This window comes from Trichosurus vulpecula, chromosome 2 (assembly GCF_011100635.1).
Source record: "Trichosurus vulpecula isolate mTriVul1 chromosome 2, mTriVul1.pri, whole genome shotgun sequence".
Classification (NCBI taxonomy): Eukaryota; Metazoa; Chordata; class Mammalia; order Diprotodontia; family Phalangeridae; genus Trichosurus; species Trichosurus vulpecula.
In genome coordinates, this window is record NC_050574.1 from 15,734,948 (window position 1) to 15,754,244 (window position 19,297).

General features: G+C 53.3%; 3 protein-coding genes and 5 non-coding genes across 10 annotated transcripts; all 8 read right to left on the bottom strand.

The window, feature by feature from the left end:
• Positions 1-3,419: 3,419 nt before the first annotated feature.
• On the bottom strand, positions 3,420-5,651 carry RPS11 (ribosomal protein S11). Its single transcript, XM_036745277.1, has 5 exons — positions 5,510-5,651; positions 4,896-5,027; positions 4,737-4,812; positions 4,523-4,652; positions 3,420-3,658 (listed from the first exon to the last, which is right to left on the bottom strand). Exons 1-5 carry the CDS (start codon positions 5,522-5,524, stop codon positions 3,535-3,537), a joined length of 477 nt encoding a protein of 158 aa, XP_036601172.1. The 5' UTR covers positions 5,525-5,651; the 3' UTR covers positions 3,420-3,534.
• Positions 5,652-11,968: 6,317 nt separating this feature from the next.
• RPL13A (ribosomal protein L13a) lies at positions 11,969-14,187 on the bottom strand. The gene is made up of 8 exons (XM_036745276.1): positions 14,103-14,187; positions 13,802-13,874; positions 13,496-13,561; positions 13,183-13,284; positions 12,875-12,960; positions 12,567-12,626; positions 12,278-12,400; positions 11,969-12,088 (listed from the first exon to the last, which is right to left on the bottom strand). The coding sequence occupies exons 1-8, from the start codon at positions 14,115-14,117 to the stop codon at positions 12,002-12,004; spliced, it is 612 nt and encodes a 203-aa protein (XP_036601171.1). The 5' UTR covers positions 14,118-14,187; the 3' UTR covers positions 11,969-12,001.
• Positions 12,157-12,243, bottom strand: LOC118840557. The gene has a single exon (XR_005009734.1). It is a non-coding gene; the product is annotated as a small nucleolar RNA SNORD35 (small nucleolar RNA).
• Positions 12,773-12,846, bottom strand: LOC118840551. The gene has a single exon (XR_005009728.1). It is a non-coding gene; the product is annotated as a small nucleolar RNA SNORD34 (small nucleolar RNA).
• On the bottom strand, positions 13,042-13,129 carry LOC118840550. The gene has a single exon (XR_005009727.1). It is a non-coding gene; the product is annotated as a small nucleolar RNA Z195/SNORD33/SNORD32 family (small nucleolar RNA).
• On the bottom strand, positions 13,371-13,464 carry LOC118840558. The gene has a single exon (XR_005009735.1). It is a non-coding gene; the product is annotated as a small nucleolar RNA SNORD35 (small nucleolar RNA).
• On the bottom strand, positions 13,646-13,728 carry LOC118840547. The gene has a single exon (XR_005009725.1). It is a non-coding gene; the product is annotated as a small nucleolar RNA Z195/SNORD33/SNORD32 family (small nucleolar RNA).
• A 1,476-nt stretch (positions 14,188-15,663) lies between the features above and the next one.
• On the bottom strand, positions 15,664-18,626 carry FLT3LG (fms related receptor tyrosine kinase 3 ligand). 3 transcript variants are annotated; one of them, XM_036745973.1, is made up of 8 exons: positions 18,578-18,626; positions 18,118-18,184; positions 17,402-17,527; positions 16,999-17,052; positions 16,760-16,903; positions 16,388-16,526; positions 16,057-16,265; positions 15,664-15,961 (listed from the first exon to the last, which is right to left on the bottom strand). In XM_036745973.1, exons 2-8 carry the CDS (start codon positions 18,148-18,150, stop codon positions 15,914-15,916), a joined length of 753 nt encoding a protein of 250 aa, XP_036601868.1. In that variant the 5' UTR covers positions 18,151-18,184; positions 18,578-18,626; the 3' UTR covers positions 15,664-15,913. The 3 variants fall into 3 exon arrangements, with proteins under 3 accessions (XP_036601868.1, XP_036601867.1, XP_036601866.1); XM_036745972.1 differs by lacking the exon at positions 18,578-18,626 and having other exon boundaries at positions 16,388-16,461; positions 17,402-18,195; XM_036745971.1 differs by lacking the exon at positions 18,578-18,626 and having other exon boundaries at positions 17,402-18,195.
• Positions 18,627-19,297: the final 671 nt, after the last annotated feature.

Consider the following 19,297-nt stretch of genomic DNA (forward strand, 5'->3'; position numbering starts at 1 on the left):
TTGAGGATCTCACCTACTTCCAGTCATCCAAGTTTACAACCTGAACTTGTCCTGGACTCCTCCTCCCTTCTGCCTACACCCAATTAATTACCAAGTTCTCACACATTTCCCTACTCACAGGGCATTTCAAGAACTTAGTGGGTTTTTTTTCCTTAAAAAAAATTACCCATGTACTTTGTTTTCATATCATCTTTATTTCTAAACTTCACTGTCCTCCTCCACCCTAACCATTGAGCTACCCCTTGCAACAAAAATTAAAAGAGGAAAACAAAAAAAAAAAAGGCAGTTGAACAAAACCAACCAACCTCCAAGTGTGACACCCACCCACACCCTCCATCCACACCCACAGTCCCCCACTTCTGCATGCTCTTCCTTCTTCTTTGGAACCAAGGTTGGGGGTTATTTTTATGCACTGTTCATCTTCTGGTTTTTTTTGGGTACTTGCCACAACGCATTGCTGCAGGCAATGTGGATTCTTTTTTTCCGGCTCAGCTTCCTCCTGGCACAATAAATCCATCCTGGGCTCCTCTGAATTCTTCCTGGTCATTGTTCTGTCCCAGGGGCCCACCTTGGTTTTCATTTCTTTGCTCCACAAACATTGCTGGTAGGGATATCTGGGCGGTCTAGGACCTCTCTGTTCTTAGCCTTTTGGGGAAATATGCCTAGTATAGGATCTGTAGGGTCAAGGTTTGATAAACCAAGCCATTTGTAGGATATTTGGAAGCAGTTTGGTGGTGAAGTGGATAGAGCCTGGAATGGGGAAGACCAGAGTTCAAATCCAGCCATAGACACTTACTAGCTGTATGACCCTGGGCAAGTCACTTCACCTGTCTGCCTGAGTTCCCTCTTCAGTAAAATGGGGATAATAACATCAGGTATATTGAAAGGTTGTCATTGGGGACCAAATAATTGGGAAGTGCTTAGCATAGTGCCTGGCACGCAGTAAGCATTATATAAATGCATGCCCGGAATGCTCTCCCTTTCTCACCTCCTCCTCCTCACTTCCCTGGCTCCTCCAGGTCTCAGCTAGAGTTTCACTTTCCACGAGAAGCCTTTCCCAGTCCTTAATCTCAGGGCCTTCCCTCTGAGTCCGCCTCCACCGGATCCTGCCTAGATCTTGTCTGTACAGAGTTATTTGCATGTTGTCTCTCCCATTAGACTGTATGCTCCTCGAGGGCAGGGACTCTTTTCTTCTTTTTTCCGTAGGCCCGGATGTTAGCCACAGTGCCTGGCACACCGTAGGTGCTTAATAAATGTGCACCACCATGATGTTCAATGACAAATTGTTTTCATGGGACTCAATTACAACTCCATCAACAGTGAATTTCCCCCAGGAATGACTTGCCTTTGGGTGTGGATTGATTTTCATGGTCTTCTCAATGCCACGTAAAACCTTAAATTTTTCTCCTTCCTTTCTAATCTCTGGCCTCCCCAACCCCTATTCCAATAATTCTGTCAATAATTTCCTTAGGGCAGGTCACACTCGTATTGATATAGAGCTGAAAGCGACCTGAGGCCATCTCAACCAGCCCCCTTGCTTCAGATGAGGAAACCGAGGACCAGAATCCTTCAGCGACTCACCCAAGCTTGCACAGCCAGAAGAGCTAATGTTGGTACCCAGCTCTTTCTGACATTGTTGGGCCAAAGGTCAGAGGGTGAGCCACTTGATGGAGAGGTCAGTGCTGGGGGAGGGTCATCGACTGCAAGGCAGTGGTAAGACAAGCCTGGCCAGCCACAGGTCCTTGGGTCCCTCTTCATGCTGGCGTCGAGGCTCCAACATCTTCAGCCCAGGGGAAGCAGGAAGGACAGTGAGATTCTTACCACTGGCCGGTGAACGGATAACCTGGAATCATCTGCATGAAAACTGGCCCAGGTCCTCATAGAGGCCTCTGAGGGTCACAGCATGCCAGCCAAGTCCCCCAGATCAGCCAGACTTCTCTAGGACCCAATCCAGAGCCATCCCTATTCAACCTGTCAGTCCTGGCTCTCCTGCAGGTCAGAGAAAGCTGTGTGATATGCAGTGATAACAGCCACCATTTATGGAGCAGTGACCCTCACATTTTACCCTCAAAGCCACCCCAGGGAGCTAGGTGCTATTCTTATCATGACAATTTAACAGAAGAGGAAGTTGAAACTGACATCTTAGGTGATTTGGCCAGTGAGACAGCTAGCGTTGGAGGCTGGATTTGAACTCTGGTCACTGACTCAAGGGCTCTGCCCCACCCACTGCCATCTGGACACCTGAAGCCCAGGAGAGATGATAGCTGGATAGAGATCTAGGAAGCATCCAGTTTCCCAAACTGGACATTCCATTCCTGTGAGTATACTTTCTGCACCCCAATGAAGGCTCCTGGAGTCTGCTGGAGGGGCAGGAGACACTTGGGGAGGGGACATATAGGAAGGGGATCTCAATCTCAGCACTGAATGTGGATAGAGCACCAGGGGACAGAGGAAAGACACCTGGCAGTAGGCTGAGTCCAGGGGGAAGGAGACCCATGTTCTGGGCTGGGCCCTGAGGAGGGCTTAGACCTACTGCTAGCCTTGGAGGCCCACCAGGTCCCCCTTGCTTGAGCCCCTCTTGCCAGAACAGACCAGAAGGGTGGGGTCTCCCCTCCACCCCAGGATCCTGTGCTGGTGGTGCAGGAGGGTGGGGTGCAGGCCAGAAGCACTTCCTGTTGCTCTGTGGGCTTTGATGTGGCCCCTTGGTTTCCTCTCACAGGAACCTGCCACACCCCCACCCTGGGCGGGGGGTGGCATCGGATTGGTGGGGGGCTGGTTTAAAGGTCCCCAGGGGGAACAGCAGCAGGAGCCCAGTCTGACTCTGCCAGGCCCAGAGCCCCTTCTCCCAACCCTCGTACCAGAGTCCATGAGAGACCCGGTACGGGCTGTGGGGGATGGGGAGCTGGGTGTGATCTACTTGACCCAGGATGATGACCCTACCCAAGCCCTTCAATGCTGTTGCTTTCCCAGCATCTCTAGGTCTGCGATTTCTCCCCAGAATGACCTATCCTGGCTGCTGTGAGGTGGGCTTCAGGTGGGACCCAGCCAGGGCTCTTCCATCCCAACACCCATCCTAGCTCTCCTGACAGGCAGTGAGGGACCAAGGAGAAATAGCCCAGGCCTTACTGTCATCTACAAGACGAGGGCACTGGAGCCCAGAATCTGTGGTGACCAGCTCCCAAGCTCTGAAGGCCAGTTCTCAGGGAGAAAGGAAGCAGTCTGGGGGAGACCTTGCCATCCACAGGGTAACCCCCCAAGCATGGCAGAGCTAGTAAGCCAGGTGCAGCCACAGCTGCTGGCTCAGGACTCCCCTGGGCCCTGAAGGCTGCAGGTGGCATTGAGGAAGGGTACCTGGGCAGGGGCCCCCTTCCCCCAGCATGCCAACATGGGGGGGAGGATCACACACAGCACACAAAAAGTTGGGGGAAGGATGCCTTTATTAGCAGAGCAGCTGGCTTGGCCACAGTGGGTGGACACTCCAGCACGTGCATTTACACCAGCACCCACAGCCTCCCACCACCAGTGTGAAGGGGCTCAGAACTTCTGGAATTGCTTCTTGGTGCCGGCTGCCTTGGTGACCTTCAGCACGTTGAACCTCACCGTCTTGCTGAGGGGCCTGCACTCACCCACGGTCACGATGTCTCCAATCTGGACGTCTCTGAGGACACAGATCAGGAATGGTCAGCTGCACCGCCCCTCCCCCATCACAATGAAATGGGAAACTGAGCCTGAAGGAGAAAAAGGGGGTCCCTGGGCCAAACAGATGCCACTTCAGACTCGGGACTGGAAGAGACTCGAGGGCAGAGGCTAGACCCTTTCCTAGAAAACATGCAGGTGAATCAAGATCCAGGAAATGACCCTGTGTGAGAGCTGGATCAGAACCCAAGACATGCAGCTGGTGGTCCAGGGGGAAGGACGGAAGGACCCAGACACTGGCTGGCCGGATGCGTCCTTCAGGGCCCACCTGCCTCACAGAGCTCAAAGAGAGCCGGTGTGTCCAGTGCTTCCCACAGGGCCTGGCACAGAGCAAAGCACTTGCTTCCTTCCCCACTCCCCGTTCCAGGTGCCCGATGACCCTGGACTAGTTCCCCTTCCAGTCAAACTGGCCTTGCTGTCCCTGGTACACAAAGTTGGGTATCTCCAGCCTCCATGCTCTTATACAAGCTTCACCTCCATCTAAGAATCCCTGGCTTGTCCCAAGGCTGAGTTCAAGGTACACCTTCCAACTGAGGCCTGCCCCCAATGTGTCTGAGGCCACGGAGGGCAGAGACTGGTCCATGGTCTTGGCACCCCCAGCCTGGCTCTGAGGGGTCCCGCCCCACCTTTTTCCTAACTTAGTAACCAGTGGCGACAGTCAGGCCAGCGTGGATGCTCTCAAGTTATGGGGGCTCACAGACACCCAGTGTCCCTCTAAAAGCCTGGCTATTCAGGGCAAGGTGGGGGGGGGGGAGCGGTCACAGCCCAGCAGCCATGTTCTGAGCTTTCAGGCCTGGAGGGGGGGGATCCCTGGGCCGCCTCTCACCGGAAGCAGGGTGACAGGTGCACAGACATGTTCTTGTGGCGCTTCTCAAATCGGTTGTATTTTCGGATGTAATGCAGGTAGTCCCGGCGGATGACGATAGTCCTCTGCATCTTCATCTTGGTTACCACACCTGCAGGCGGCAAGGCAACAGGTGAGGCAGGGTCCTGGCCCGGCGGGGGTCCCCAGCCCGCCCCCTACCGGGTTACCGACTCACCAGACAGGATCCTGCCTCTGATGGAGACATTGCCGGTGAAAGGACACTTCTTGTCAATGTAGGTGCCCTCGATGGCCTGGAGAGGAAGAGAGGAGGTGAGGGGGGGCAGGCGGGGGGAGGGGTACGGGCAGGGGGGGATGGGGGCGGGGCCGAGCTCACCTCCTTGGGGGTCTTGAAGCCCAGCCCGATGTTCTTGTAGTATCTGGGCAGCTTCTCTTTGGCTGTGTCCCCGAGGAGCACCCGCTTCTTGTTCTGGAAGATGGTCGGCTGCTTCTGGTAGGCACGCTCTGTCTGCAGGAGGAGAGGCACACCTGGAGGCTGAGCCCCGGGGCTGAAGGACACACACGCATAGGGCGGCCGGCTCTGGCCTGAGGAGGAGAGGCTCCAGAGACCCAGAGATGGGGCAGACAGCCGAGAGACAGCAGAGACCCTCAGAGATAGTGAGAATAGAGGGACCCTCAGAGACAATAAAGAGACCTCCTCAGAAACGGGCAGCACAGACTCTCAGAGACGCAGGTAACGGAGGGACCCACAGAGACAACAGGGAGACCCTCAGAGACAAAAGCATAGTAGAGAGACCTTCAGGGAAATGGCAGAGACCCCCAGAAACGCGGAGACCCTCAGACCCACAGGGCAGAGAACCAGACGTAAAGCAGAGACACCGAGATAGCGCAGAGACCCTCAGAGACCCCGCGGACACGTGGGGGGGAGGTTCGGCACTGCCTGGGGCTCGTTCCCCTCCCGCCACGGGCCGAGCCCGCGCATGCGCGCACCTGGATGTCCGCCATGTCGCCCCTTCGCTGGTCTGTCGCTCCTCTTCTCACGGACGAACGGACGGAAAAAGGCCAGAAAGTCGCCGCCGGGGTCTCCTTAAACACGAGGCAAGGGCCGCAAGGGAAGTGACGCAACACGCCGGAGCGAGGAGGCGGGGACCAAGACCGGAACCAAGCGGGTGTGGACAGGATTTCCGGGAAACGGAGAAGGAACACGTGGTGTCCGGCCGGGGGGGGGGGGGGGGGGGGGGGCAGAGAAGGAAAACCACCACGTGAGGTGTGGGCGGTGCCGCGGCGTGAGGCGGGACTTCCGGGGGGTGGAGGGGAAACACCGCTTTTCCATCCGCCAATCAATCCATGGGCGTGTGTTAAAGGCCTGCTGGCTTGGGGGTACCCAGACCTATGGAAAGATCTTGCCGTCCTGCCCCCTCGCCCCCTTTGCAGAAGTTGGGGGCCATATACTCTAGACTCTTGATATGATAGTTTTACAGAAAGTTTTTTCTTTCTCTTTTTTTATTCTTTATTATTAAAGGATTAGTCTCTGGGAGAGGATGGGAAATATAATAATGATGAGGTTTAAGAGAAATGATGATGGTAGGGAACCATGGTAGGTTTTCAGGGGTGCTCGAGACCCCAAAATACCGACACGCTGAGTCCTGCTGAAAGAATTCTCAGCCAAGGAAAAAGACAAAGTTTATTAAGGATTGGGTTGTCTTAAGAAATCCCACCCTTTGTGATGGCCAGATTCTATCTGAGCTGGATTGAATCTGAGCGCCTTCATGGTGGCAAGATGAAACTTATATACACAAAGATTGTAGGAGGGATCTAGGGTGGTCCTGGGGTGATGGGAGGAGGGGTTTAGGGAGGGTCTTGAGGAGGAGTCTAAGGAGGAGCTTGATGGGACTGGGAGGAAGTCAGACTCCAGGAACCAAGAGACTGGGATTAAGGATGGGAAGTAGCTGAAGGCATGGATATTGATAGTATCAAGGGTAGGAAGTAGCTGGACAATAAAGGGCAAGGCCAGGTAGAGATCTGGGCCTAATAATAATGTAAGGTTGTAGCCTCAGGCCAAGGCAGGATCAAGTGGGAAGATTCAAGGAGAGTTCAAGGGGACTCCTACAGTCTAAACCCCATCATTCCCCCGAAAACAAATGGGACCCAAATTATTTTGGGGTCCAAGGGGGTTCCCACAGTCTAAACCCCATCAATAATAGTAATAATATAATGGCTAACACGAATATAGAACCTACTATGTGCCAGACTGTGCTAGTCACTTTTATTATTTTCTCATTGGATCCTCATGACATCCCATTTTACAGATGAGGAAACTGAGGCAAACAGCAAGTGTCTGGGGCTGGATTGGAACTCAGGTCCTCCTGACTCCAGACCCAGGGCTCTTGGTTGCCTAGGTGCCTTCATATAAGCGATACATAAACAGAAGTTGTCAATAAAATTTATTTTCAAAAACACATTCAGTGTGAGGTGGGGAAAGTTTGCCAGTAGCTGGGGGGATAACGGGAGGCCTCCTGCAAAAGCTGGGGCTTGATCTGAGTCTCGAAGGAAAACATAGAGAGAGAGATGCAGAGATGAAGAGGAAAGCATACCAGGCATAGAGGATGAGATGGGGCGTAGAGTGTGCGTTCAGCTGGACCAGACAGTCAAGAAGGGAGAAAGATGTGTCATGCATTTCCAACAGCATGTTTTGTGTTTGGTCAAGAGAGAATTATGGAGCAATGGGACTTTTGGAGCAGAGGAACGATGTGGTCAGACTTGTGCTTTAGGAAAATTACTTTTGAAGGTTGAAGTGGAGACCCAAGAGACAGAAGGCAGGGAAGCCAAGCCCAGGGCTACTGCAATATTAGGAAGGTGGTCATGAGCTCCTGACCTAGGTGGCTGCTGTGTGAGTGGAGAAAAGGGGATGTTGAGAAGGGAACTGTTTGGATATGTGCAGGAGTGGGAGTGAAGAGTCCAGGAGACCACTAGGTTTCAAAGCTGGGTACCTGGGAGGATGGTGGTAGCCTCGATGACATAGAAGGAATTTCAGAAGAGAGCAGGGCTTGGGAGGAAGTACAGTTTCTGACATGTTGAGCTTAAGATGTCTGCAGGACATCCAGGTTGAGATGTTAGTTTGATAGGCAGTTGGAGATGGGAGACATATTCTCCTTCCTCATCTCTATTTCCCAGTTTTCTTGGCTTCCTCCAAGTCCCAGACAAACTCCTGCTTTCTCCAGGAAGCCTTTACCAATCTCTTCTAAGGCCAGTGTGTTGACCTTATGTTGACATGGATCAGGAGAAAGGTTAGGGCTGAATACAGATGGCACCTGGGAGTCATCTGCACAGAGACCTCGAACTCATGTGAGCTGGTGGTGCCGTGGGTGAGCCCACTCTACCCTCTTTATATGCTGTTCTGTATATGTGGCAGCTGGTGTGCTGTGCCTGGAGTCGGGAAGACCTGAGTTCAAATTTGGCCTCATACACTTACTGGTGAGGGACCCAGCGCAAGCCTCTTGTCTATTTCCTTGTAAAATAGGGCTAATGAGAACACCTACCTTCCAGGTTGTTTGAGGATCAAATGAGACATTCTTAAAGCCTATAGGCACAGTGCCTGGCACGTAGTAGGTGCTTAATAAAAGCTTGTTTCCTTCCAAGTGAGAATGTGGAAAGATAAGAAAGAATTTATTATTGTTCAGATGTGTTTGACTCTCTGTGACCCCATTTGGGTTTTCTTGGCAAAGATGTGGAGTGTTTGGCCATTTTTTGTTCTGGATCATTTTACAGATGAGGAAACTGAGGCAAACAGGGTGAAGTGACTTGCCCAGGGTCGCGCAAAACGTGTCCAAGGGCAGATTTGAACTCAGGCATAGTCTTCCTGACTCCAGGTCCTACACTCTCTCCCCTGCAGCGCCACCTAGTGACCCCTAAAATGTGGAGCCCCTAGATGGCACTGTGGTGTGCTTGGAGTAAGGAAAACCGGGGTTGAAATACAGCCTCAGACAATTCTTAGTGCTGTGATCAAATCATGTAAGCCCTCACCCTTAGTCTCTCCATCCATAAAATGGGGCTACCACCTGCCTCCCACAGATTGTTACAAGGATCAAATGAGATAATTTATAAAGCTACATAAATGCTCTCACTAGAGGCTTAAAAGAAGGGGGGTGAAGGGAGAGAGTGGGCAGTGTCATCACCCCCTCCTCCCAGTCCCCCAGGCTCACAATCTAGGAGTCCTCCCACACTCCTCACTCTCGCACCCCCATATCCAAGCTGCGGTCAAGGCTCATCGCCTTCATTTCTACAGCATCTCCCCAACGTGCCCCCTTCTCGCCTTTGGCCCTGCCCCCACCTTGGTGAAAGCCCTCAGCCCCTTCCACCTGGGCTATGGCTTGTGAGTCGGCCTGCCCTCACTCTAGTGTATCCTCTATTCAGCAACCCATGTCATCACCACTCTCCCCAATCAGTAAAGTCCAGTGGGGCTCCCTGTTGCCTCCAGGATCCCATACAAATGCTTTGACATTCAAAGCCCTTCCTAACCCAGCCCCAACCCAAAGAAAATCCTTTCTCCAGGAAGCCTTTACCAATCCCTCTTAACGTGGGTGTCTTCTCTGTTGACGATTTATCCTGTATACGGCTGGTTTGCTTGTTGTCTCGTGTTAGACTGGGAGCTCTGTGAGGGCACGGACTTATCTTCTGCCTTTCTTTGTATCCCCAGCACTTAGCTTGGTGCCTGGCACGTGGCAGGAGCTTTTTGTTGTTTTAGTCGATGAGTTGTGATGTGCCCAGCTAGTCTCTGGGGCCAGATTTGAACTTGGGTCCTCCTGCCTACATTCTATCCACTGCACCACCTAGCTTAAAGGCTTACTGATAAGAACAGACCTTAGAAGAGTCAGATGCTACAGAGCCACCCCACAGCGTGAGGTCTGAGAAAAGGTCTAAATAAGGTGTGAGTCTGGAGGGTTGATTGAAGTCAGAGGCCAGATTGCAAAGGGCTGAGAAACGAGGAAGTGAGGGCCAGGACAGCCTTTTCTGGTCATTTGGCATGAAAGGGAGGAGACCCAGGTGTGTGAGTGGAAGGACCCAGGAGCCACGGAGAGAATGAAGGTCAAGGGGTGTGGGGGTGATAGCTGATGACTCTCCCCACCCCCACAGAGTTGGGTGCCTGGCACCAACAGCTCTCCTACCCTCACCCAACTCCTGAGATTGTGTCCTTAGATCTCATGGATAGCCTGTTCCCACCACATCCCACACAGGGAGCCCTAGCCCTAACCTGCTCTCATGCTTACTTCCATCCACTTCCTTATTAGGAATTCCTCTGACTCTAACCTCCCCATCATTCTTTGGCTCTCTCCCTCTTAGCCCGCCCAAACTTCTTTTTTGGCTTTCTTTGAGGTGGCACATTGAATAGAGCGCCTGGCCTGTAGTCAGGAAGACTGGAGTGCAAATGGCACCTGGCTTCAGTCTCATTGATAAAATGAGCTGGAAAAGCAAATGGCAAGCTACTCCAGGAACTCTGCCAAGAAAACCCCAAGTACGGTCGAACACAACTGAGAACTGAATGACACCTCCCAACCCGCCACTCTGGGCAAGTTTGTTACCCTCCTTCCTCTACTTAACATTCCTCCCTTCCAGTGAACTTACTCGATCCTATGTTGCCATTGAACCTTTAAATCCCTTGCATCCAGCTCCTCTCACTGGTCACTGCCCCGCCAAGGACTAAATGAACCTCTTCCTGCCTTCTTTGCTACCAAATATGGGAAATGAGGCCATTGAGGAGCACCCCCTCTTCCCAATCATTCGCTTCTCACAAACCTTTTACATCACCCGCCGTCTCTCATCCTTTCCCACCATCTTGGCCAAGGAGGCCCCTTTCCCTTACCTAAGACCAGGTCCTATACATGTGTAATTAATCCCAGCTCCACTGCCTTTCCCAAAAGATTCCAATTTAATCATCTCTTCTCCAACCTTCAACCGCTCTACTGGATTCTTCCTTCCCACCTTCAAACATACTCCCCCAGTCCTAACCAGCCATCCCCTCAGGTGATCATTCTGGATCACTCTTTTTCTCATCCACTCATGGCCTCTAGCATCCAGCTCCAAGGTGTTCAGAAGTTACCAAGGGTTTGGCAAACGTTTAGTCCAACATCATCAATGAGCATTTGAACCCATAAGATGAGCCTGACTCGAGCCCTGGCACTCTCCCTTTTACAACTTTCATACCAACTGCCCACATAGTATTTAAAACTCATTATGCTAAAAACTCCAAGCAAGCCTCTTTCAAACAAAAAATAAAGTCAGCCCCTCCCTACCCACTTAATTCAACGCCAAGAGCAGCCTCCAACCTGTACATCTCACCACCTTGATCACACTCCTCTTCGAGTTGTAGCCACATGAATCTTTTCCTGATTCCAATTGCTAGTTCCGCCCTTCCCAAAACACCTTCTACAAACTTTGAGGCACTAGTCTTCCATTTTGTATGCAGAATTTGTAGAGCTTAATTTTTTGGGTACCCTATACCTGCGGGCAATCTTAGGATGGGCTGTTGGGACCATGGGCAACTATAGAAGCACTGACCTTTGTATGTATTTTTTCAGAAGCTGGAATATAGGATATTAACAAGATCAAGGGATGGGTTTTGAGATATAGAGAAGGTGGGGTCAGAGTGAGTTCATGGAATTAAGTGGGGTCTGAGAAAGTAAAAGTGACATGGAAGATGAGATAAAAGTTTGTAAACAGACATTATGGAGAATATACAGGAAAGGGAAAGGCTGTAGCCTTGGGGAAAGCTGCTCACATCTTGTTGCCTTAAGAGTGGGGTGCTAGGTTAAGGATGGGACAGTACACCAGACTAGTGCCAAGGTGAGAGGATAAGAGACCCTCCAAAAGCATACAGGTCAGATTCTGGGAGCCAAAGAGGAGGGTGACCCCAAAAGAGCCTTGTTTGTTGTAGTTTAAGATGAAGCAGATGTCTTTAAGACTGGCAGGACACAAGGGTACTGAGACAGAAAGAAGTTTGATAGGACCCATGATGAGAAAGCAAAAATCTATATGGTCAACACTGGGCCCTGAATGGTTTTTCACCAAAATGTACTTTAAAAAGTTCAACATTTTATTTATTAAGCACCCAGGCCATGGGTACAATGCAGTAGAGACCAAGCTCTGCCCCTGAAGAGGATTTCAGCCCCACAGGACATCCCCTCCCTCCCTTCCAAGGTCCCTCACCCCAATGTTGGATGGAGCTGCAGATCTAGACTAGCCCCTCTCTACATTCCCCAGGAGGGGAACCACTCCTTCCTAGAGGCAGGCATCCCACCTCAGTACAGACATCCTTGCCCCCCCTCAGTTAAGGACATGCTTATAGCACTGAATGTCCTTCCGAGCCCTGCTTGCTGTGTGTGGGTGGCCCCCAGAGGGCTCCCTCCCCTGAGGGAGGCGCTGGCAAGAGGAGACAGAAGGAGGAGCCAGGAATCCAGTTGCCGTAGAGGATAGACTTTATTGGACTCACACCAGCAGCCCGTGCTTCTTCAGCACCTTTGTGTATTTGTGGATTTTGCCTTCCACGTTCTTCTCAGCTTGCTTTCGTAGTTTCTGTGGGAAAAAATAGAAACTGTGATTGTGGGTCCAGGAACCAGGCAGTTGGGGCCCTCATCCTGCACCCTCTGGCATCAGCTGAGCCATGTGGCTTTGTCGGCAAATACCCTGTGGGCATCCGAAGACCATCGTGAGAATAAACATCATCTGCCAGGTGGTTCTCCCCTCCCAGAACCTAGACCTCACCGTAAGCTTCTTTTTCTTTCTATAATGGATCTTGGCTTTCTCCTTCCTCTTCTCTTCCAATGTAGCAGTCACTGCCTGATACTTCCAGCCAACCTCATGGGCCAGGCGCCCCAGATAAGCAAACTGTGGTGGGGAATAGTTTAAGAAATTATCCAGGACATTGTTTCTTTCTACCCAACAAAGACCCAGGAATCCCTGGTTCTGAAAAAAGCCCCCTCCCCCAAGAAAATTTGGGACAGCACTCTTCATGCTGTATCCCTCCCTCCCTCAGCTGCTTATTTGCACTCACCTTTCTAGTTGGCTTCAGTCTGACGACTTTGAGAGCAGCTGGGACAACCATGCGTTTTCGCTGTAAGGGGGAAGGAACCAATCAATGGGTGATGGCAGAAAACTAGGGATGTTAGGAGACATGAGACAAGCAAACGCCAGTGCTCTGAGGGTACAAAAGAACAATATGGAGAAGCCCACCTCCCACCCCAGAGCCAATCTGGAAGAAGGCGTCTCAGATAACAGAGCTTTTCTCAAGGAAGTATCAAACAATGTAGGTAAATAACACATCACTGACGCCAAGCGTGACTCCTTTCTAGATAAACTCACCTTGTCGTATGGTGGGGGAATGCCATCAAACACCTTAAGGCGTTCCAAAGCAGCCTGACCTCGCTTGGTCTTGTGGGGAAGCATCCCTAGGGAAAACAGTTCATGGTGAAAAACTAATCCTAGAAAGCTCCAGGCCTCAGAACAAAATTCTCACCCACTCCCCCGAAGAGATCTCAGATGGAGGTGCATGGATCTTTTCATCTCATGGTCGGTAAAACTCGAACATGTGATAAATATTGTCATCATCACAGTCTCAAGCATCCCTGGTTCCTTAATCACCACTGGCAGGCACACAAACTGGTCCTCACCTCTCACAGTCCTCCAGAAAATTCGGCTGGGGGCTCTGAAGTGATAAGGGCCTCTTGAAGGATTTGTGTTCATTCGCTTTCGGAGGAAGGCCAGGTATTTCACTGGGGCAAAGAGAAAATTTAAAAAGATGTCTCAAAGCTCTTCAGTTACTGTTTTCTCCCACCCCCACATGTTGGAAGCATCTAGAGAACTGGCATCAGCTGAGCCTTAAGGCAGATTCAGCAATAACCCCAATCAGTCAGGACTTCTGAAGACCATCGTGAGAAAGGACATCACCTGCCAGCAGCCCAAACACAACCTCCCCAGACTCACGCTTGTTCCTGTAGAAGTTTCCCGAGATGTTGATGCCTTCGCAGCGAACCACGACCACCTTCCGCCCTGTTTGCGGGGAAAATAGGACGTGTGGGTCAGTGCAAGATGAAAGGTGGGTGAGGGTCTCTATAGGGCAGGGGAGGGCCGGGCCAGGCCTCAGAGCGGTGCATGGTTTGGTCTCATGGTCGTGAGACTCGAACGAAAGATGGTGAATGTTCCTCATCACCGGCCTCGCCGCGCCCCGGGCCACACGCCTTCGCCCCCCCCACCCTGGGCCCACACGAGCCAGGAGGCACCCGCACTCACCCAAAAGGACTTGCTTGGCCACGATGGCCGCCAAGCGGCCAAGAAGATGGCCCCGCCCGTCGATCACTAGGACCTGGGAGAGCAGGAAGAGACGCGGGGGTCAAAGCTGGCCTGGGACCCACGGGCCACGTGAACTTCCCCCTCCCGCGGCTGAAGCCGCGGCTCTCAAGCCGGAACACCACGGCTCAACCCCCGCTGCCCTTCACCGCTGGGCGGCCTGGATGCTGCCCTGTGAGGCTGCATTGCCGCTCGCCGAGGCTCCACAGGAGCCCGGGACCGCCACCGAGTACGGAGAGCTCACCTGCCCGTCCGCCATTGCCGACGCTGCCCGGGAAAAGAAGGAACTGTCCCCCTTCGGGGTCTCCTTATCCACTTCGCAAGGGCGCCGGAAGTTACGCAAGGCCGCCGCGGCTCCCTATGGGTGGAAGAACGCCTCGCTCCTCCCCTCGGGGACGGGGAGGGGCTGCGGCGCCGGCGCGGGGGCCCATGGGAGGCAGGGTTCTTAAGAACGAGGCCAGACGCTGCCCGCTGGAGTTTGGCGCAGGCGCAGAGGAAGATTCACGTGGTCCTGCCGCCGAACTCTTGCCGGCCTCCGTGTCTGTGCGGGGGTGGGGGGAACGGAAGGGCCCCCTCAGCGCCATCTTTGTGAGGGGCGGTCCGCCATGTGAGCTACTGCAGGCCCACTGGGCCCCAGCCGACGGTGTTCCGATTTGGCCTTCCCACCCCACCCCAGCCCTTCTGCGAGGCCTTCAAAGCCGCCCCAAGGCTGGTCCAGGCGTAAGGGGGTCCGGTTGCTTAGTTACCAGCCGTGGGCCCGGAGCGTGGCGTCAGTTCCCTTCCCTCACCTCCTCTCCGCTCCCCTCAGCCTCAGGTTGCACGGGGGTGAATAGTTCTCACTAGGCTCTTCCCCGCCTTTCCCGGGGATCTGGTCTTGCAGCCTCTGCTGGAGACCTCTAGAGATGGGGAGCTTACTACCTGCCCTTGCTGCCAGCCCATTCCGCTTCTGGACACAGCCAAGGGACGAGGGGCTTAGCGCACAGAGGAACCCCTTTCTCTGGGTCCTGGCAACCCTTTCCCTCCTCAGAGACCGAGAAGCCCAGCCCCTACTAGCCCCCCCATCCCCTCCAAGGGCTCTTCCTATGTGGTCATGATGAGGCTACCGGTCTCTGGGAACCCCCTTGAACCTGATGGGATACAGTCTCTGCGAGCCCCCTTGAAGTCTCCTTGAATCTTATCTTTAGGCCCAAATCTCTACCTGGCCTTGCCCTTTATTATCCAGCTACTTCCCACCCTTGATACTATCAATATCCATGCCTTCAGCTACTTCCCACCCTTAATCCCAGTCTCTTGGTTCCTGGAGTCTGACTTCATCCCAGTCCCATCAAGCTCCTCCTTAGACTCCTCCTCCCATCACCCCAGGACCACCCTAGATCCCTCCTACAATCTTTGTGTATGTCAGTCTCATCTTGCCTCCGTGAGGGTGCTCAGATTCAGTCTAGCTCAGTAGATTGCATCTGGCCCCCTTGTGAAAACAGGTGTCAGAAAGGGTGGGATTTCTTAAGACAACCCAACATGGCCAATCCTTAATAAACTTTGGCTGTTTCCTTGGCTGAGAAGGTATGGGTCGAATTCTTTCGGCAGGACCCGGCGTGTAGGTATTTTGGGGTCTCGAGCACCCCTGAAAACCTATGGTTCCCTACCATCGTCATTTTTGTTAAACCTCTTCGGTCATGGCCCAGGCCAGTAACCAGCCTCTAGATTGGAGTCTGAGGCTGGCCAGGTCATCTCCTGCTTCAACCTGTTCCTGTCCACAGATTCCACCCAACAAAAGCTAATAGAAAACATTTTATATACATCCAGGGAGCTTTGTACAGAGGGTGGGGGGCCCGAAGGTAGCCTGCAGGGTACCCGTCTGGAGTAGAGAGAAGGGGCCACAGGCACTGCTTGGGCATGGCCCCTTAACCCCCCACAAGAGAGCAGTAACCCGGGCTCATCGAAGAAGGAGGGAATGAGGCCAGTCTTAAGCTGGGTTCCTTATGGAAGGCTTCTTCAGGAGATAACCCCAGCTCCTGGGCTTGGCCTTCAAGGCCCTCCAGACATCCAAGTCTTCTTTCAAAGCACCATCAATTGCAGATCCTGGGGGACAGAGTCTGGGGGGCCCTAGCCACACCCCCCAGGCGTAGAGTCAGCTGCTGTCTGTGCACACGGAGGGAAACACCCACTATTCCACCCACATTGAGCTGAGCCAAGCTCACCTGGGGTATTGTGGACTTAGGGAATCCTGGTGGCCTCAACTGCCTCTTTCTTTGCTTCCACCTCCAGGCAGCCACCAGGATCAGCAGCAGCAGGACTGGCAGCACCCCCAGGGACAGCAGATGAAAGTTGGAGGGCTGGGGTGGCCTCAGGGTGCTTCCCAGTGCCCCAAGACTGCCTGGTGAGGGGAGTGTGGTGACAGTGGAGGGCTCTGTGGGAAGGAGAGGGGGGAGAGTGCTTCCTACTGGCTGTGCAGCCCAGAGTCCTGCCCTCCCCATTTTGGAGCCTTAGTCCTCCCTCTAAAGGGAGGAGGTTCCCACCTGGGTACCTCACCTGGCTGGCAGCGATACTGTTGGCAAGGCTGGAAGCTCTGACGAGTGATGAGGGTCTGCAGGGCCCCCAGGTGTCTGGAGACATCCAGGAGGAGGTGAGAGATGTTGGCTTTACGGAAACGGAGGCAGCTGGGAAAGGACTGGGGAGCCGAGGAAGGGAGGTGGGGGGTGTCACATACCATACCAGTCCCTCCCTTCTCAGAATCAGCCCTGGCAACAGCTTGGGATGGCCGATGAAGGCCTCCTCTTCTCTTATCCCGGCTGAGCTGCCCAGGCCTGAGACCACCATGTCCCTTCATATATCTGTGATGGGCCCAAAGACCCTGAGGAGGCAGAGGGCATTGATCTCGGGGACAGAGAGCAAGGGACTGACCTGGTTGATGCACTGACTGACAAAGTTGACCTCAGTGTACACGGCCTCCAGGGGATCCTGCAGTTTACTCCCAGCCACCAGCTTCAGGCTCTCCAGGGTTTTCTTGGCCAAGGCCAGGTGCCACAGGGCCCAACACTGCTCATCCTTGGGAGAGATGCCCAGATGCCTCAGTCCTCGAGGGAGTGAGGGGTAGGGATGCCTGGGTCCACCCCCCCACCACATTCTCCCCCCAGACTCACCACCTGAAGATTGTCTGGAATATCCACTGGGTAATCCCTGAGCATGAAGTCAGACTGTAGGGAGAGATGCTTGTTAGAGCCCCACCCTGGGAGCCTCTGGGATTAGGTGAGACAGAGAGAGGAAAAGAAAGGATAGAAATTCCTCTGTATTCCCAATCTAAGAGAAAGAGATTTAGACTCCACACAGAGACAGAAGATTCAGGGAGATTGAGTCTTGGAGAGACCAGAAATAGATATTAAGAACAGGAGACTGAGAGATTTGTAGACCGTGGGACATATGGAGATATAGATCCAGAGTCAGAGACACAGACATAGAGAACATTTGAAACCAAAATGTAGAGAGTCAGGGATAATAGTGAGAGACAGCAGGAGCAGGAGCAGGGGCCTGAGTGCTGACTCTCACCAAGTCGCTGATGGCCTGGAGGAACGTGGAGCTGATAGGACTGTCAGGGTAGGTGCAGGCGTCAGCGGTGCTGGCTGTGGTGGTGTCCAGGGGGAGCAGGAGGAGCAGGAGCAGCAGCCTGGAGGCCTGGGGTGTTGGGAAGACAGAGCTGGGGAGAGGCCCTGGGTCCCTTACCCCAGATCGGCATCCATTCAGTGCTTGTTCTGTCTGGACATGTCTCCTTGATCTCCTCGGTTCTGATCGGAGCCTGTCTCTGCCTCCTTTTTGTCCCACCCCCGTGTCTCTTTCTCCTGCCTCCCCACTTCTGCCTTTAGCTCTCTTTCTCCCTGTCCAAGTTTGCCCATCCCTCTCGGGGTTTCTGCCTCTCATATCTCCCTCCTCTTCTCTCGTCCCTGTCTCTCCTGTTTTTTTGAGTCCTGTGTGGCTCTGCCTCTTCCTTCACCTTGCTTCCCTTTCTCCTGCCTCTTGGTCTCCTGTCTCTGCCTTCCTTTCTCCCCATCACCATCTGTTTGTCCCATTTCCACCTCCTAACATCTCCATCCCTGTCTTACATCCGTCTCTTGTCTGGCTTTGTTCCTCCTGGTTGCCTATTCCTGTCTCTGTATCTGTCTTCCTTCCTCCTCAACATTGATGATGCTACTCCCTTCCCTATCTCAATCTTTCCCCCCATTTCTGCCTCCCATATCCTTGTCTCCATTCCTGTTGGGAATACGCACAGTGAGGGGCCAGGCTGGGGCTGGGACGGTCATCTTGAGTTGGGGCCCCTCATACCGCTGCCGGGCCCTGGGGGGGACAGAGCCGGCTCAGCCAGGGACCCAGGCGTCCGGGTGCCCTCCCCCAGCCCCTTCATGTGGCTAAGTTTCCTCCCCCACCCTGCTTCCTGCCCCCGCCTCATTACTGTGAATCATGCCCAACCTTCCAGGAAAGCATCCCATGCCTCAGTTCCCTTGGTAACCCAGGCACCCCCTTTCTCAAACCCCTTGGAGACCCAGGTATCCCCTCCCCTACTCTGTCTCCTCAGGTAGCCAATCCCCCTAACTCTAATGGAGATCTAGGCGAGCCTTCCCTATCTTAGCCCCATCAAGAACCTAGGCACTCCCCCTCAGACCCCTTGGGGACCCAGGCATCCTCTCCCCATCCCCTCTGGGACCCAGGAATGCTATCCCAGCCCCGCACCAGGGTCCCTGTCCAGGCCGGGAAGGCCCAGGGCAGGTCTGGGCCCAGACATCAGAGATCGAAAGTGAAAGATACTTGGTGGACAAGTTTGGGAATCCATAGGGGAGGAGCCCTCTGGTGGCTTTGAGTTGAGCTGCAAGAGGCAGGGGACGCCTGGGTCCTTCCTTAGGCCTGAGTCAGCTGGGAATTTGGTGGTCTGGGTTCTAGCACTGCATTTAGCCTCTGCAGAGGTCCTATAACCCTAACCCTACTCTCAGCCCTAGCCAATCAAGGCTCTATCCCCTCTGAGAAAGGACAGGGTTGAACTGGGGAATCTCTAAAACCCTTGGTGCTCTGAGGTTTTGAGTCCAGAAGGACAGTGCCTAGGCAGAGGGTGAAGGCCCAATGTCTACGGTCACAGAGACAGCTGGTGGAAGAGAAGAAATACCAGAGAGGAGTACCAGAGATATGAGCATGGAGAGACAGACACAGAGAGAGGTTCACTAAAAATGTTGGGAGGGGGAGTAAAAGACAAAGGGTCAGAGAAAGGAGATGGGAACAACAGAGGCAGATGATAGAAGGTGCTACAGACTGGCCATGGACTACTGCCCCTCTCAAGACTGAGGGCCAGCCTGCTGTTTCACAGATGAAATACCCGCTGCTGTTTACCACTTCAAACCCTTCATACTACACTGGTACACTGTTGGTGAAGCTGTCAGATGGTACCATTTTATGAAAGCA

Coding starts and splice junctions, on each gene's coding strand:
- RPS11 (XM_036745277.1), bottom strand. Junction 4,813..4,895: donor GCTTCAAGACCCCCAAGGAG/GTGAGCTCGGCC, acceptor CTTCCTCTCCAG/GCCATCGAGGGCACCTACAT. Junction 4,653..4,736: donor CAGAGGCAGGATCCTGTCTG/GTGAGTCGGTAA, acceptor TGCCGCCTGCAG/GTGTGGTAACCAAGATGAAG.
- RPL13A (XM_036745276.1), bottom strand. Junction 12,627..12,874: donor TTCCCCCACCATACGACAAG/GTGAGTTTATCT, acceptor TCCCCCTTACAG/CGAAAACGCATGGTTGTCCC. Junction 12,089..12,277: donor GAAAGAAAAAGAAGCTTACG/GTGAGGTCTAGG, acceptor TTTTTCCCACAG/AAACTACGAAAGCAAGCTGA.
- FLT3LG (XM_036745971.1), bottom strand. CDS start 17,770: ATGAGAGGCAGAAACCCCGAGAGGGATGGGCAAACTTGGACAGGGAGA. Junction 16,527..16,759: donor TCAGTCAGTGCATCAACCAG/GTCAGTCCCTTG, acceptor TCGGCTCCCCAG/TCCTTTCCCAGCTGCCTCCG. Junction 16,266..16,387: donor ACAGTATCGCTGCCAGCCAG/GTGAGGTACCCA, acceptor TCCTTCCCACAG/AGCCCTCCACTGTCACCACA.